Raw genomic sequence first — 18,253 nt, 5'->3', positions numbered from 1 at the left:
AAAATAAAACTTGGTTTGTAGCTTTTTTATGAATGCTGTCCTGTGAGTAGCCGTATATGAAAAACATTTTAACCGGAAGATTGTTTTGTTGGTAAGTTAGAATTATTTTTAGGTGCATGCTGACTAACACTCATATTGCACCAGGTTCAGATTGGGTCTCGGTTGTATATTTTGTGCAAAAGAATAATTGATCTTTTTTTTGGCAATATAAATCGTTGGAGATCTCTAAGCATTCAGAACTTCATTAATCTGTTTGTGTAGTTCTTGTAGTGGCCTTTATTGCGATCCAATGGTGAATTTTTGCGGAGGAAGGTGAAACCTTCTTCCCACGAAAGAGACAAGCCATGTGTGTTTGGATCCTCATCACAAGCTCACATGTTAAACTTAAGAGATTAGTCTGCTCACAATACCGTGACTCTGTGCTCTCGCGGGCGGACGGCATATGACCGCAGGAACGAAGACTCAGCTGACACGTGAGACTTAAGGCTTAGCATATGACCCATCGAGCTAAATTCTTGGGACAAGAGTGCAACGCCAAGACCTAGATGTGAGAAAAATGGTAAGGTTAATTTCGCCAAATATTCCCCGATTGGACGTCGACGTTTCTAGCTACATCTTAGAGCCTTGGACCTACTGTTGGTACTGGCCACCAGAAATGTGCTCTAATGAGGCTTTGGGATGAGTGTCAGTTTTCTTGATGCTATGTCATCTAAGAGTGTGATGGATAAATTTTTGTTAATCAGCAATTTAGTTAGTACTAATCTCTCTAATTTCAAAATTTATAAATAAAATAACATGGGCAGCTTGGCAAAGCGCCAATGGCATTAAAGAAGCTGGTTTTTCTATGGCATACAGCCTAAACACATGACAAGGGCATTTTTTCTTCTCTCTTGGGGTTGGTGGTGAGTTCTTGCATGTTGTTGTTCTAAGATATCAGACGAGGTTCCAATGTAACAGTCTATTGGGATGTGCATCATACTTGCATTACATGTGCAGTTTATTTAAGGGAGTGTTTAGTTGGAAAGAGTTGTGGTTTGGAATGAGAATGAGAATAGACGATTCTCATTCCAATTATTTGATTGAAGGGAGTTCCATTTTGGTTCTGATTCTAGGATGAGGGGAGAATAGTCTAATACTCATAAAATCTAATCCATACTCTCTTCTAAGGATTCAAATCTTCATTCCAATTTTGATTCTACTCATGAATCAAATATTTCGGAGGATACACTATTTTGATTCCAATTTCAATTTCAATCATGAACCAAACATCCACTGAAGGTATTTGTAACATAGGGCTTTGCATTAAGAATTTAAAGATCTCATGCACTGTTAATTTATGCTATCGAAACCAATGAATGTCGGTAATTTTATAAATTAATTATTCATTATATTTAAAAATAACAAAGCTTAAAATGTCTATCCTCATGTGAAGTTAACTAATCGACCATTTATTAAAATACATTGCATGGTGCCTCTCAACCAAATTTGTGTTATAGGAGTTCTTCGTTGATGTTTTACAAATGCAAGTGTAGACACATTGAATTCGAATGCAATCATTGGAAATCAAAATCTTATCACTAAAAGTTTTCTTGACAAGATTTTGATCGTCATAAGACAACGTATATTTGTTCCTAATGACAAAAATAATGTCCTCATCAAATCTCAAAGGCTTTCATGATGATAGTTCATTATCAGCAAACATGCCTGTTACTATGACAAGAAAAGTTGTCACTAAAAGATGTATACTTTATCACTTAATAGCAACAATAATGATAAGGTTCGAATATTTGGTGACAGCAAAGGGCATTATAAAGGCCTTTACTCGGGGACAACATGTGTTATCACAAAAAGTATTATCATCATTTTATTAAATCCAGACCTCAATCCATGTTTCCTATGGCCCAACCCAGACAGTCTCGAATCACTGACCGACTTGAACACCTCTTAAGCCTCTCAACTACCAAGTAAAATCATTAACTTATAATGTTAATGTAAAAAAATATTTGTTCTAAAAGTAGCTAGAACAATTTGTTAAAATTCACTTTAATAAATTCAAATTTTGGGTCCCTAAGTGATTTAATTTGTCCTCTACACCTTGAAGCACAATTCTTTGAGAGTGAAACAGTACTTGTATAAATGTATGATAAATAATATGAGAATCATTTGAGCTTTTTTCATTTTTAGAACAAAACTAATTAGACTATCATTTGAGCTTTTTTCATTTTTAGGACTCTATATATCATATAGATAACCTCTTTATCAGTGAAATGTGGTTATTGTTAAAAATATCCAATTTTAGGATTTAAATTGAATATTACTACTTATGGATATTAATGACTTTTCAAATATGTTTTAATATAAAGCTGGTGTAACCAATTGACGCAACTTCACTGGCCACATTGATCTCCCGTTTGGATTAAGTACTTGTTAAGTATTGTATTCATTTTAAGATTATTAATTTTATTTTATGAATTGCATATCTACTAGAATATGATGACTCATCATAATTATATAATAGAACTCTATGCATAAGCTACAATTAATAGCTTAAACTCCTCAATCAGATGCTAACGATGCTCTAAATTAAAATCAACAGTTAGAAATATCTGGAAACATAAATTTATAATCCCTTCCTCCTGCCTATGTTCAAGAAGGAGAGTTTCTTAAAATAATTGATCAGGTCGACTTGATAAACTGGTTTGGGTCTCAAATCAGATTATCTTATAAATATATATTTACATGACAATGAAAAAACTTGTCACAAAGAAACATTCATTGCGATGAAAGAATTGCTTGTCACAAGAAAAGCTATGCTTTTGTGATAACTTTTCACTCTATAACTTCTGTTTGGTGCCAGGATTTAATTATAGTGGCAGCCTGTCGCAACGACCGTTGAAATATTGTCATCTAAAATAATCATTTTTTGATGATGTTTTTCATGGTCTTAAAAGATGACTAAAACTTCTAATTTGGGACAGCTATTAGTTGTCGTCACCGTTCGATATTTTGCATGCAAAAATATGTAATTGTCACACATAAGTTGTCACAATAAAATAACTTTCTTGTATTGAGATGGTAAGCAAAGAAGTCATGTGGGTGAATTCCTGGATTGATTTCGCATCTTTTTCAGTTTTCTTTGTTTTTCCTTTCCAAACTTTTGATGCATGTTTTTGCTCTTTCTTAAAAAAAAAATTATTGCAGTATTGATCTCCTCCACATATTGTCCATTTTTCCTTTTTTTTTTTTTTTTTGTAGAAATCCATTTTCCTTTTCATCTCATAGTTTGAAACAGAGAAGCTACGGTACTTGGACCAAGGGCCGCTACTTAGTTCCTTATATTATGGATGGGGAATTCACAGAGAATGACAACAATTTTTCGTCTAAAAAAATCATAGAAGCAAAGGCACCTAACAGACTTGAAACCAAGAAACTAAATCCAATTCATATATATGAATGACGAATACATTACAAACCAACCAATAAAAATACTGAACACTCTCAGATTCATATATGGCACGAACAGCATACATAGCCAGCAGTACATAAACGTAATAGACCTCAGACCTCTCCAACTCCAAATCTTGCTGCAGTTTCAATAGTTTGCGGCATTCACGGGCTCGACGGTGGAGAGAGGAAAGGGATGGGTGGTAGCTGGACACCAGGGATCGACGGCACGGTGATTGGAATTGAAGACAATGGAGGAATGCTCTTTGGAATGGAAGGAATGGTGGGCAATGGGATAGCCGGCATCGGAGGCAACGTTCCAGTAGGGATTGCAGGCTGAGGCAGAGAAGGCATCGAGCCGGCCGGCATGGTCGGCATTGGAGGCAAAGATGGCTTTGGCAGTGTTGGCATGGATGGCAAAGGAGGCGATTGGATCGTCGGTATCGATGGCAGGGACGGCGTAGCAGCTGGTGCAGTCTCCGGTGCCGGAGTATCTAAAAGATGGCGTGCTGCATGGCTTCCATCAGTGCTCATCAACGTCACAAGCAAAGCTAGGAGGCACCAAGTTTGAGAAGCCATAGGTATATACGTAAATGGGAGAGAAGAGCTTGTGGCTATATACGAGTGGAAGAAAGAGCCAAGGCTTGTATATTTTCTGTGATGATTAAGTTTTGATGCTGCGCTTTTTATAGCTAGAGATGCTGAGGGGAGTTCAGAAAACAATGTCTTGGTTGGTGATCGGTGGGAGGGGGAGCTTTTGGTTTGTTCACCTTCTCAACCATTCCGCCACAAATGTCAAACAGATATGGCATGGTTGGGGAATTTTTCTAATTATGATGTTGCTGGTACCAGATTTCACCAATATGCATGAAAACAAATCTTATTTAGCTCTGCAATCTCCTAATGGGGCTTCCAGCCTTCCAGGTGCTCCACTAACATTTTCCCACCAGCCACTTGACAGGTTCTGATTTTTTGTCGACCTACTATGCATGGCCATTTGTTACTCCGAATTAAAACTAATATAATAACAAAGATTTCTGATTAGATTTGATGAGCTTTAGATGCAACATAGCGTTGCCGCTATATATCCTCCTATTCCCTGGGAATCGCCGAGAGGGTTACAGGCTGCGAACTACCAGACATGCCTATCAGGCAGTATGTCCACAAGGAGTTTATTGATCGAATGCAGGAGGAGGGCAATTATGAACCTGTCTTTGGATAAAATCAAAACATTCACCAACCTTGTGGTTTCATCAGTATTTACTCAATGCTTCAGTAAACTTCACTTACGTTCCTGAAGCTGACCATTCTTGTTTAAAGATGGAACAGGATGACCTAAATATTGAACGGTATGATTCAATATGAGATTTTTTTTCTTTTCGTTTGATGTCACGCTGACATCTGTTGTTTTATTTTTTTTTTTTTGGGGTGGGGGGATCTCATCTACTTGGGTGACCATTTCTGCACTTGGTATACTCTTGGCCCTGGAGCTGTCAACAGACCGGATCCGAGACCTGCGAGTATTTATCCGGCGGATTTAGATCTGATATTAGTATTGGACCCGATTATCTGGATCCGGATCCGAATCTGATAAACTATCATGTAAACTGATAGAGTCTAGATATTTAATACCCAAACTCGACAGACCCGAAATCTGAATTATATATATATATATATATATATATATATATTATAATTGTATGTTGTTATTATAATGGTATGTTGTTATGTTTTTGGATGCTTTAATTGGAGTTTTACTTATTGAATTTAAACAACTTTTATACTTTTATTTGTATGATCATATGATTGTATAATTTTTAGATATTTTTCTAGGTTATTATATAATTTTTAAGTTTTTTTTTAGAAATTTAAATATAAGTTTCGGATTCCGAAATCGGGTTCGGATACCCGAGACCCATTAGGGTCTGGATCTGGTACTTCAAGGCTAGATCCATCGGGTATTCGGATCCGAATTCGGATTCAAATCCGGATCCGGTATCAATAACTAAGATCGGGTCCGGATCTGAATATTCAGGTTCTGACTCGAATCTGATCCGTTGACAGATCTACTTGGCCCTTCGTAGAACCGAGGTGCCTATAAGACAACCATGCACATAATAATTTCTATACAGACCATGGCCTAGCGGTCCTTTTTTCTCATCAAGTAAATGACGGCTATGCTGTTAGAGATTGCAACGAGTTGAATATGAATCAGATTGGTTAATATCCATATCTAATCTATAATTAAAAATTTCATACTTATGTGCATCCTGTAGCTATTTTGAATTAGATCAAATCGAGTAAATAATAGAGATTGGATCTGATTGGCAAAAAACTCATCATGTAAATATTATAAAATAATTATAATTTTGAAAGAAAAATTTATATTAAAGTTATATCGAGCTGATTCAGTACGAAACATATTATGGTGTAGTAGAGAGGGCATTATTAGTTTCACATTGGTTGGAATTCAAAAAAGACTAGATCATCTATCCTACATGAAGCACCTTTTAGATAGAAATATAGAGATATATTATGGTACAGAAGAAAGCGCATCTATTCTAACATTGGTTATGGTTATGAGTTCGAAATTTAGAGGAACAAAATCTGTTTTATTTTATGTAATCCATTTTTATTTTGAATATTATTTTTTAAAATTTTTGGAGTTTAATATTATTTTTTAGAATCTATAATCATCTTGGATTTTAGTTAGGTTCGGTAAAATTCGTTGCATTCAAGACGGATCGGATCGAGTATCTGTTGGTCTGTTGAAATTACAATCTCTTGGATGCTGTCGTACTCAGCCTCCATTCTCCTTGTCATCGTGAAGCGATGGCAGATCAAATCAGGCGCGCGCATATAATCCGAGTATCTGTTGGTCTGTTGAAATTACAATCTCTTGGATGCTGTCGTACTCAGCCTCCATTCTCCTTGTCATCGTGAAGCGATGGCAGATCAAATCAGGCGCGCGCATATAAAATTTTATGCGCGCGTCGAGAAGATTTCTGCGGCTTGGAGGCGCACACGTTGAACTCCGCCAATAAAGCCTTCGAATCCATCTGCCAACCTCTTCTTTCTAGCTTTCTCCGTCAAACCGTTGTCACCTACCACCACCGCTCCCAATTACGAGGCCTGGTTTCTCTCGCTTCCTCTAAAATGAGCGAAATCCCAAAACGTAGCTCCATCTCTAACCCTAACACCAGCCCCAGTGATCTCCTCCCATGGCCGCCCTCCTCCGAGCTTCTCTTCCGTCCGGCCAACTCTTCATCTCCGCGAGCTCCGATTCCCCCGCCGATGGACCCTTCGCTGGGCTCTCCGGGAAGCCCCTGGGAGCTTTCAAGGTGAAACCTTTTGCCCTTTTCTTATTTACTCCGATGGCTCGGTGATGTGTTCTCTTTTGACGATCTGTTTCGTTGTTTTTGTTTTCTTAGATCGATGGTTCGCCGCTGAAGATGGCAAGAACACGTAATGCACGTTTGACAAAATTGGGATCCATTGAGTAAGTTCAATTTTCAGTTTTTTTTTTTTTTTATGTTATCTGGTTAGATTATACGGAAAAAGATGAAACTTTAACGTATGAACTGTGTTGATTTGAGTGTTTTTATTGTGCTTGAACTGGACGAGTTCAGTACCATGAATGATTTTTGTGCGGTATTAACTTAAATTAGGGAGGAAATTTGAAATTTTGAGGAGATATTGTGTTGAAATGAGTATTTCTGTTTAAGATTTAGCTGGATCGTGACATTATTTCAAGCCAATGAGAAATAATTAGTCGATTTGATCTGAGAATACCTTTCAGTTTAGCTGATCATGCATTAAGGATTTCACAAACATTTAAGAGAGGCCTTACGATGTTTGCTGGTTGTTGGATCTTCAATAGTTTAGATTAGAAACGAGTTCAGGGTAGTCATAGTGTCCCATCTTCTGTAAATGAAAACATAAAGAATTAAATATAAAGATATGAGTCAGTGAGGACCACAGTTATTTATTCAGTTAGAATTCTTTTCAGTTCGTAAGTTAACTGGAGAGCTCAAGACACCGAATCACGGCCACCTGTATATTGCGTGATGGCCATGATTTGATGGGAGCCACATGGTTGCAGGAAGGGGATGGCCCATGTACTGTAAGGGGGCTATCAAATCAAGAATATTGTGCATACACGGATGGCCATGATAAGGAGTTAGGATCTCTCTAGTTCATATGTGGAGGGTCTGTACTTGTCATTTAGTATGAGTAATTCTATTCATGTTCGGACATTGCATTTAAGATTACCAAATGCATGCATAGACTTTACTTTTACTGTTGATCTTGATCTAGATCGTCAAAAATAAATTATGGAATGCTTAAGAATTTCAGTATCATTTAATAAATATATGAAAAAGAAACAAGCATTGAAGATAATGTTTTTTGGATGCAAATTGAACCGTTGTTTCTCAGCAGAAGTAATTCTTTTAATGCATAAATTCGGCACTATTGGGAATAAAATATATGAATGCTTAGACTCTGTATCAAATAAATATTTCAATTCCAATCTACAGGATCTGTAAATTTCTGAAAATGTGAGTGAAGTAAATAGAAAGAGCATCGGCTAGTCCTCAGTAGAGGATACCAGGAAGAAAACTAGGCTCCTCAGTAGAGGACACCAGGAAGAAAACTAGGCCTCCAAGGCATGGCTGACTTCATGTAACTCAGTAGCTTTATTTGCAATTACATCTGCAACCTGGGTTCCCTCCATATAGACATGGGAAGCTGAGAATGCAATAAGATCACTTGTTATTGCTTAAGTATATCCATGCATCATGCTGCCATAGCCATTTATCCATCTAGTCACTGTCTCCTAGTTGCCCTTTACCCACGACTTGATAAGATTAAGCACAGAAACAGCAACACTAATAACTTCCCAAGCTGCTCAGAGCTCGATCAAGGGAATAAAGTTGGCATGCATAAATACTGCATCAGCTGCTGAAACCTTGCTGTTATTGGTCCTGGATAAAATAACCCACTTTTGCTCGTTCCTCAGCAATCCCTTGAAATTTATCTTGTGAAACCTTGATTGTGGGGGAGCCCATGAAACAGAAATGGTAGAAGGAGGTGCAAGTATCCTATTAAAGCTCCCCAATTGTCATTGTTTTGAGGTAAAAATTCTGACATGGACCAAAATTCTTAAGCAAGGGAAGAGGTAGATCTCACAATACTTGGTGTTTAGTCCTTGATTGGTGATTCATGGGGAACTTTCTCTTGAGGCCACACAAGTAATGCTTGACTCAAACTGATTTCAATGGGTTAGGAGAGCTTTACTTTTATTTTGTTTGACTGGTGATTTCATGATGAGCTTTCTCTTGATGCTGCACAAATAATGCTTGACCTAAAATGATATCAGTGGATTTAGAGAGCATTATTTTAGTTTTGTCTGTTTGATTTAGTTTTGTTTGACTATTGAGTTCATGATGAACTATATATTGGGGTCACGTAAGTAATGCTTGATTCAAAAAGATTTCAGTAGATTTAGGAGCTTTATTTTAGTTTGATAATCTTATAAAGTTCTATTTGATGTAGCTTAGACATATCCATGCACCAATTTTTGTGATTTTTGTTTTTACCAGCCTAATGATACCATGATATGGCAATTTTCTTCAAAAAATGATTAGCCACAGATGGCTCACTTAAAGGGATCTTTTTCAAGGAACTATGTGAAACGACCTCAATGAAATTAGCCAAAGTAGGAGTTAGAAAAATTTGCAAAAGTCTATGCTTCTGCCAAAAAATTTAGAGCATGTGCCTCTTGTCATGTATCTCTCCTCTGAGTGATCAGACATATGTATTTTGATAATAGCTTCTAAGATGTTCCTATGTTAGCTTTCCAAGCTTAACTGCGGCACCTTCAGGTTATGTGTATATTGTGAAGATTATGCATACACCTCCATGTCCTTTAATAGGACCTTTCTCAGCTTGGACTGAACGGCAAAGGAAGATCTCAAAGCTTTCCTTTGAAGCCAAAATGTAATGTGATCTTATCATTAGATTATAATCCAAAAAAAAAAGGTTGTGCTTTTTGGCATGGGGCCATTTCATTGTTTGACTAAAGCATTGGTAGCTGTCATCATGGCCTGATGGTCCTATGCTCAGCAAGCGAGCTTGAAGCTATAAACCACATATCCTTTGTATGAAATATGAAGGCAAATGAAATTAAATGTCACTCAGAATTATCAAGAATATGAGATAGATGTACTCAAGCCAAAAAAATTCATCAATGCATCTAACCATATCCTGCAATCCACAAAGGATTGAAGATGGTTGTTCCAAGCTTAATCATTATCTATTGTCTTGTTCATTCGTAAACCCTACTCTCTCTCTCTCTGTCTCTCTCTCTCTCACTCATGGGATCCACCATTTATTTTATCATCTCTCTCACCCACTTTTTATACCAAATATGGTAATCTGATGTGGAATTAATTTTCCATGCTAGATTAGCCCCAACCAATCAGGCCCTTAAGGGAAGATTTATTTACTTATAGGGAATCACCTGCTGTGGATGCCCAACTTAGGAAAAATTGGCAGAAGAAACAAAATGAATATACACTTTGAGTGCTGTTAATTGCTGGCAAGAGTTATAAGCAAACTGACTCAAAATGTAGCAAGCTGCAACTTAGAGTGCAGGACTGGAGTAGTTGCAGGAGGAAACAAATCATTGCATTAAGTTCACACAAACAGGTCCGTCATTTTAATCTTATTTTATTTCTTGTTATGTTATGATGGATCTACAAAAGTATCTTTTATGAATATAAGATGTAACTTGTCTGACATTAATTGTTGATCGCTCACGCACATGTCATTAGTTTTTGGTAGTACTGTTGTTGGCTTCTCCTCATCTTAAGAGAAAGAACATATAGTTTCTGTTAGGATTTGACGCCTCGAGATTCAGCCCACATTGAGCCCACAGCGAGATTCGCGGCGAAAAACGGAGTCCAACGAGATCAAGATCACCTGAATTGGAGCTCGGATGGAGGAGATACGAGCTTTTGAAGTTGGCACGAGAATCGAGGCGGCGGAGGACCGCCGGCGACTGGCGGCGGGCGGCAGCGGCGCGGCCGCAGGCGGCGGCGCGCGGGATGCGCGTCCCAAGCCCACGTGGGACGCAGGACCCAGGCCCGCGTGGGACGCGCGACCCAGGCCTGCTGGCCCCTTGCCCCGGTCCACCGTGGACCGGGTGGTCCATGGCGCGGTCTGTGGACCGCGTGAGCATTTCCCATGTGTTTCTCGCGGTCTACGGCACTATTTTGTGGACCGGAGCGCGATCTAAGGGCCCAGGAGGCTCCCGGTCTTGATCCGACGGTCCAGGGGGGTTTTTGACTTTGTTTAGGACTCCTAATCCCTCTCTAATCACGTTTTAAGCTCTGTTTAAGGTCTTTAAAAAGGCCTGAGACGAAACAGAGGGGTGTGGGTTGTTTTCTCGCCACCGTACGAACCGAGAGGAGAGAGAGAGGCGTGAGTGAGGCGCTGTGAGAGAAGGAGCAGGAAGCTCCTGGACAGCGGTCGCCAGGCTCTTCAGGGGTTCAGGGGGGTCTCCAAGAGAGAGAGAGCTTTTGTGAGAGAAACTTCAGGTGAGAGAGAATTGGGTGTACAAGGGTTGAGGGTGAGGTCTCCTCTTGTAAAATTTCTTTTTCATAGTGAAGTTTGCATGCCCCGTGGAGGCGAGCCCTTTTGTGGCTGATCCACGTATTTTGATTGTTTTTCTTTTGTTTTGTTTCTTCTTTCTTCCTGCTGCATCGCGTGGTACTGAAAGGATCTTGAGAGGTGGTGTCCTGGCCAGACATCCACCCAACAAGTGGTATCAGAGCAAAGCGGTACAAGGACGCAGATTGCAGTGATGGTGAGCAAGACTGAAGATGGAGAAAACAGGAACAATCAAGATGGAGATCAACAAGTTCGATGGTAAGAGCAATTTCTCCTTGTGGCAGGCAAGGGTGAAGGACGTGCTCATCCAACAGGGGTTGATCGATGCTCTCTTGTGCGATGAAAAGCCGACCACCATGGAGGTGCGGGATTGGAAACGGCTACAGATGCAGGCGGTGAGTACCATCCGCATGTACCTGACGGATGAGATGGTGATCCATGTGCTGAGCGAGACTTCCCCGACGGTGCTGTGGTCGAAGCTCGAGGAGTTGTACATGGCGAAGTCTCTCACCAATACTTTTTTCCTCTGGAGGCAGTTTTACCAACTGCGGATGACTGAGGGACAGAGCGTGCAGGAGCATTTGAGCCACTTCCAGAAGATCCTCACCGACCTTCTCAGCGTTGGCGAGAACGTTGAGGAGAAGATCAGGGCGCTGGTTTTGCTGGCGTCGCTTCCCTCTTCGTACGAGTCCTTGGTGACTGCTCTTCTAGTGAGGAAGAGCACTATCAAGATGGACGAGGTCACCACGGCGATACTCCAGAACGAGGTTCTCAGGAGGGAGAACCCAGCTTCGAGCTCAGGTGTCGATAGTTCAGCTTTGGTGGCTTCTGGAGGTGTAGGAGGCGGTAGACGGAGCGATAGGAGATCGCAACGAGGGCGGTCTAAGTCCAGGAGGGACTTGAGCAAAATCAGGTGTTACCGGTGTGAGGAGTTGGGGCATCTAGCCAGAGATTGCCCTCAACTGAAAAATCGGACGGTGGCTGCTGTAGCGACGGCCGGTAGTGATTCAGATGGAGATGTCCTGGAGATATCTGACGAGGTATCTACTTCTTCCCAGCAGTGGATATTAGATTCTGCATGCCCCTATCATGTGTGTTGCAGAGAGGAGCAGTTTGACTCCCTGGAGAACAGTGAGAGCACTGTATATCTGCCGGATGGATCGAGCTGTGTGATCAGAAGCATTGGGACGGTCAGCTGGAGGACACATGACGGTGCAGTGAGGAGATTGGGAGAGATCCGATACATACCCGATTTCAGGCAGAATCTTATCTCACTTAGCAGACTGGATTCGAGAGGCTACAGGACGGTAGCTGGTGGAGAAATCCTGAGGGTGCTACGCGGCGATAGGATTGTGCTGGAGGGGAAGAAGGGGAGCAGAGGACATTATTACCTGGCAGGGAGCCCAGTGCGAGGTGGAGCATCGGGAGTCAGGTGGAGCCCAGAGCGAGGTGGAGCTCCAGGAGACGGATCGGGCACGAGACAGGAGACTCGGGAGGACGAGAGGCGACGTCGCAAGGTAAGATTCCTATTGCCGCAGGATGATGCCCCGAGCAGGTCTCAGGTCATGAGGAGCACAGCATACGACGGAGATGGGATCGAGCAGCCTGGCTCGACTCCCATGTTTGCCCATCCATGATCAGCAGGCGATTGCCCTAGGGCATGGGGGCGAGGAGATCCAGAAGCTCTCGAAGTTTGGAGGAGGCCGAATATCGAGTTGAGGTGGAGATTGTTAGGATTTGACGCCTCGAGATTCAGCCCACATTGAGCCCACAGCGAGGTTCGCGGCGAAAAATGGAGTCCAACGAGACCAAGATCACCTGAATCGGAGCTCGGATGGAGGAGATACGAGCTTTTGAAGTTGGCACGAGAATCGAGGCGGCGGAGGACCGCCGGCGACCGGCGGCGGGCGGCAGCGGCGCGGCCGCAGGCGGTGGCGTGCGGGACGCGCATCCCAGGCCCGCGTGGGACGCGGGACCCAGGCCCGCGTGGGACGCGCGACCCAGGCCTGCTGGCCCATTGCCCCGGTCCACCGTGGACCGGGTGGTCCATGGCGCGGTCTGTGGACCGCGTGGGAAGCGTTTCCCACGCGTTTCTCGCGGTCCACGGCACTATTTCATGGACCGGAGCGCGATCTAAGGGCCCAGGAGGCTCCCGGTCTTGATCCGACGGTCCAGGGGGTTTTTTGGCTTTGTTTAGGACTCCTAATCCCTCTCTAATCACGTTTTAAGCTCTGTTTAAGGTCTTTAAAAAGGCCTGAGACGAAACAGAGGGGTGTGGGTTGTTTTCTCGCCGCCGTACGAACCGAGAGGCGAGAGAGAGGCGTGAGTGAGGTGCTGTGAGAGAAGGAGCAGGAAGCTCCTGGACAGCGGTCGCCAGGCTCTTCAGGGGTTCAGGGGGGTCTCCAAGAGACAGAGAGCTTTTGTGAGGGGAACTTCAGGTGAGAGAGAATTGGGTGTACAAGGGTTGAGGGTGAGGTCTCCTCTTGTAAAATTTCTTTTTCATAGTGAAGTTTGCATGCCCCGTGGAGGCGAGCCCTTTTGTGGCTGATCCACGTATTTTGATTATTTTTCTTTTGTTTTGTTTCTTCTTTCTTCCTGCTGCATCGCGTGGTACTGAAAGGATCTTGGGAGGTGGTGTCCTGGCCAGACATCCACCCAACAGTTTCCATCATCCTCTCTACTTGAAAATTGACACTTGAGAAGCATTTTCTGAGCAAGAGAAGAGTGAAATATTAACTTGAAACAGAATCTGAAACTATTTTAATGTAGTCAGAAAAATAATGAAGAGAGACTTGATGCATAAACCTCTGGATTTAAAAACAAAGAAATTTTGTTTAGAATCATTTGGTTAGAGATATGATGCCTTATAGCTGTCAGCATTGAAGTTACAGTGTCAACTGACAGTGAATGATATTATAATTGTAAAATTGTACATGTCTGTTTCCTGCTAAAATATTAATCAAGTAGATGTGGTTGAGGTGGCCCAATTCCAGGTCAGCATATGTAGAAACATTTGGTTGGCAGTCTGCCAAAATATACTCAACTTTCAGAATATGTAAACAAGAAGACTAACACAAGGATTGACAGGTTTTGTATCAGCTAAACAAGTTTTAAAAAAAAATGGTGGAGATCACCTGGGAAGCCATAGGGAAATTCTGTAGTGCTTGTCGGTTGCTCTCTCCATATTTTCTGAGTACTGAACATGTTTCCAATGGGGTTTCCATGTGGTTCCTTCCATGTTTCTGTCCTGTATTTTGATTGAAGCAAACTGAATTGAATCCATTTCCCTTGACCTTAAAAATGCTTATTAACTACAAACAATTCTATGATAACTACAAAATTTTTAATTGTCCATCACTTTACACCTATGATGTGTAATCTGTTGCATTTTTCAAAAGTAAAGGTTGGTGTGTTTTTTGAGTCTTTTTTCTTTGACCATGAGTGTAAAGTAGATCTCAATTTGCAGGAGAAAACCTACTTTCAAGACAGAGGCTTCAGAAGAGCCTTATGGCTTGAATCGACAACTTACAGAATATGAAAAACAGAGATTAGAAGGAAAGGATTTTGGTTTGGATATATTTGAGGAGTTAAAGTTTAGGTTTCGGAAGTTCAAAAGAGAAACCTATATGTAAGTAAAAATGGATGTTGCATTAAAAGAACCTTTGGTTTCTAAACTGACAAATGGTATGCTATGACAGGAAAAATATGGTTCACTATCGAAACCTTTCCCAACGGCAAACACCAAAGGTGCGTTTGCCAACTAAAAGTGATTCTCATTCCTACCCTTTTATTATAAATATGTAGGTCTTGGTCCTCCTTTTTCCTGTGCCCCTCTTGACCATACTCCTTTTTGTTTCCCTCTCTTGCCTATATTTAACTACATTACGATTCTCCTAGTTTTCCTGATCACTTTAAAATAGCATCATGCAGACACCAGAATGTTTAGTACATTATTTAGCACATTTATCATAAGGTAATTTAGTTTCCTGTCAACTGATTGTTTCAACTTTCGAGTGCAGTTTATGGTGATTGCATGTGCAGACTCAAGGGTCTGCCCTTCTGATGTTTTGGGCTTCCGACCGGGGGAAGCATTTACGGTCCGGAATGTGGCAAATCTGGTTCCACCATTTCAGGTATTGCATTCAAAATAAAAATCACTCCATCTCACTGGATTGCACTAAGTTGTTCAAAAAAGGATTTCTTGCTATTGTATGAGGTTGCCGACATTCAGTGTTCATATTTTTTGTGCAGCATGGGGCCTCAGAAACTAGTGCGGCACTTGAGTTCGCTGTAAATTCTCTTGAGGCAAGGAATTTTTATAGTTTTTATTTCTTTAATGGTGGCTATGCATCTGCACAAACTTTGAAGTGGTTTATCATTCCTCCTTTGGAGCTGAAAGAAACTTTGCTCACATTTCTAGGTTCCTTGTATACTAATTATTGGTCATAGCCGTTGTGGGGGCATTCAGGCTCTTATGCGTATGAAGGTTGGTTCTGATTCCAGGTAATTCTAAATACGGGCCTTGCCTGCATGTTTCACATTGGCGACTTCCTTTCTGCTGTTGTTTTACTTGTGCAAGTGTCATCTGAAGTGGATTCTCATTATTTCTATATTTTTTTTGCACATTCCAGAAGCTTTATTAAAGATTGGGTTTCCATTGGGAAGGGTGCAAGGTTAAGCACAGAAGCTGCTGCTGGAAGCCTGAGCTTTGACATGCAATGCAGACACTGTGAGAGGGTAGTAATGCCCGTTTCCTTCATAGCCATGCAATATCTTGGTCCATCATGTGGCAAAACACACATGCACGTACATATGTTGCTGTACATATGTATGTATGTGTTATGTGGCTGACCATATTTGGTTTTTGTTCTTAATGTTGGGCGAGTAACCAGAATACTAATGCATCTCATTCACTGACGCCAATGCTTGCATTCTTTGCTTGTGCCTTTGGCTTTTCATTCAGTTGGCGTATTGATACAGGATAGATGGATCACCTCTGATCCTGAGTGGGAAAAAAGCATGCATTTGCTGATATTTGCATTTTCTTTTCTTTATTTCTATCTCTAGCGATTTGAACTTTAAAAACATACTTTACCCTGTTAAGGGCATGTTTCCATGTATGTGGGTGCATCAGCATGTGTTTATCATGTTTTAGATCGTCGAACCTACAAAATAGGGAGTAGGAAAGGGTCATTCTGCAATTTGCTGCTTTCTTCAACGAGTTTTGGGCATTCAGCCTTCCTGGTTGGATGGCTGTTTTTGGGACCAAAAATATGTTGTGTTATGGGCTACTTTCGGAGTTCCCATGGGGCAACCAACTTTGTTTACGCATCCACACACTGCAGGCAAAGTACATTGCGAAGAAAAAGAAAATTACAAGTTGGGCATTTGTGTATCTTTATGCTTCTGTGGTGTTGAGCTCTTTGGTCATTGGATTATTTTCCTTGTTACAGGAATCAATTAATGGCTCGCTGCTGAACTTGCTGACGTACCCATGGATAGAAAAAAGAGTGAGAGAAGGGACACTCTCTCTGCATGGGGGCTATTATGACTTTGTGAATTGCACATTTGAGAAGTGGACACTCGTGTACAGGGAGGGAATGGAGGATGGCAGCAAGTATGATATCAAAGAGCACTCTTTGTGGTCCTGAATCACGATCCCCAGGACTTGAAGCTTGTAAACAGAAGATGCTATCTCAGCTGCTGTCTGTTCATTCAAGGATTTCCTCGTAAAAAACGTCTTTCTTGGATTTTGTATGATACTCTTTTCATGTAATATATTCAAGGATACAAATATATATAGTGGTGTAAGCTAATGCCAACATTTTCTAAGCAATAATTCAAGTACTACCTCATTATGTGGATATTGCGTTTCATGTTTCCTATTCTAGATTTCTTTTTGTTAACCTGGATTTCATCCAAATTGGAAGCTGTATTTTGTTCGGTGCTAGAAATAGGAGGTTTTGGTCAATGTTAAATTTTGCATCTTTTCATGACCATGGTGTTCTTGTGTATCTGCTGTTTTTCTCTTTTTCCTGGTAGATGATGAACATCCTTTTTCAGTTTCTTTGATTTTCTTACTTTAAGTACATGTCTGGTCTCAATTTTGTTCGACCGCTTAACTGTTTGGAGTGAGGATGTGGTTACGAAATTCTCACCTTTGGGGTCTGTCCCCCTCTCATGTTGCTGGGTCATGAACATTATAGCAGTATTCTCGGTCAAACCCCTTTATTTCCTAGTTGAGCGGATCAAGGTAATCAACTTTATTTCAGCTCTACTCTATTTTAGCTGAGGGTGCGTCAATTTTAGTGCCTGTTAAATGTGAATCTGTATGAGCATTGTATGCAGTTGGAACATGAGACTATATGCATTATATGCTTTTTTTTTTTTTTTAATGAAATGGGAGGTTAACATTATATGCATTTGTTCTCATGCAAAAATTGAGTCATTGAATTTGTTAATATGCAGCATTCCATTTAAAAAGAAAGAGGAGGCAAAAGGAAACTAGAGCTACTATATCAGAGTGATATCGAGGAAAGATTGGATGCAAAGAAAAATAGTTTGAAAACTGCTTGCCCTCTTATGAAGGGAATTACAGGAATAATCCAGGGCTCTCCAAAAAAACTTAAATATTCTATTTAAGTTACATCAGGAGGAGTCGCTGATTGGAGGATGTGAAAAAAAAGAAACGTGAGAGAATCATAAAAAAGGCTATTGATCCCTAAAGAAGCCTTCTGGCATGCTATGGAATCTATATAGAAAGTTGATCTATTTTTGGTATTCTAAAAGTTTTGGGATTGCGAAGTCTAGATCTCTTAAACCTCTTCATCATTCTTCCTTGCCTCTCCATCTCTTTGCACTCACATGATGTTCAAGAATCCCCTAATAGTGTACGTATAATTCACGGCTCATGATTTTCTATGAATGTAAGTGTGGATTCTTGACTGGCCCACGTAATTGATGATTGTTGCCGAGAGTCTCTAGATTATGGCTGGATTCAATCTTCTACCAAGATGGAGGTCGATCTTCTACCGACATGGTAGCTTTCGCTGGAATAAGATGCTCTGTCTTCAGAGACACCTATAAAAAAATCTATTTACTAGAGGTTTTTCAATGAAAAATCCTTCGATGTTTA

At 40.8% G+C, this 18,253-nt stretch overlaps 2 protein-coding genes across 4 annotated transcripts; one reads left to right on the top strand and one right to left on the bottom strand.

The window, feature by feature from the left end:
• Nucleotides 1-3,416: 3,416 nt before the first annotated feature.
• On the bottom strand, nt 3,417-4,121 carry LOC140853450 (uncharacterized). The gene has a single exon (XM_073248137.1). The coding sequence runs from the start codon at nt 4,021-4,023 to the stop codon at nt 3,610-3,612; it is 414 nt and encodes a 137-aa protein (XP_073104238.1). The 5' UTR covers nt 4,024-4,121; the 3' UTR covers nt 3,417-3,609.
• A 2,407-nt stretch (nt 4,122-6,528) lies between these two features.
• On the top strand, nt 6,529-16,982 carry LOC105060591 (beta carbonic anhydrase 5, chloroplastic). 3 transcript variants are annotated; one of them, XM_073248135.1, is made up of 9 exons: nt 6,532-6,785; nt 6,876-6,943; nt 14,585-14,746; nt 14,817-14,865; nt 15,138-15,251; nt 15,370-15,423; nt 15,539-15,621; nt 15,750-15,855; nt 16,572-16,982. In XM_073248135.1, the coding sequence occupies exons 1-9, from the start codon at nt 6,666-6,668 to the stop codon at nt 16,767-16,769; spliced, it is 954 nt and encodes a 317-aa protein (XP_073104236.1). In that variant the 5' UTR covers nt 6,532-6,665; the 3' UTR covers nt 16,770-16,982. The 3 variants fall into 3 exon arrangements, with proteins under 3 accessions (XP_073104237.1, XP_073104236.1, XP_073104235.1); XM_073248136.1 differs by lacking the exon at nt 14,585-14,746 and having other exon boundaries at nt 6,529-6,785; XM_073248134.1 differs by lacking the exons at nt 14,585-14,746; nt 14,817-14,865; nt 15,138-15,251; ... (2 more) ...; nt 15,750-15,855; nt 16,572-16,982 and adding an exon at nt 9,960-14,577 and having other exon boundaries at nt 6,715-6,785.
• The last annotated feature ends 1,271 nt before the right edge of the window (nt 16,983-18,253 follow it).

This window comes from Elaeis guineensis, chromosome 13 (assembly GCF_000442705.2).
Source record: "Elaeis guineensis isolate ETL-2024a chromosome 13, EG11, whole genome shotgun sequence".
Lineage (NCBI taxonomy): Eukaryota > Viridiplantae > Streptophyta > Magnoliopsida > Arecales > Arecaceae > Elaeis > Elaeis guineensis.
Note: the sequence above shows the minus strand (reverse complement) of the source record. Positions and strands in the feature narration are given on the sequence as shown.

Bases quoted from the DNA above. Each gene is read 5' to 3' on its own strand.
- LOC105060591 (XM_073248134.1), top strand. From the start codon at position 11,331: ATGGAGAAAACAGGAACAATCAAGATGGAGATCAACAAGTTCGATGGT.
- LOC140853450 (XM_073248137.1), bottom strand. From the start codon at position 4,023: ATGGCTTCTCAAACTTGGTGCCTCCTAGCTTTGCTTGTGACGTTGATG.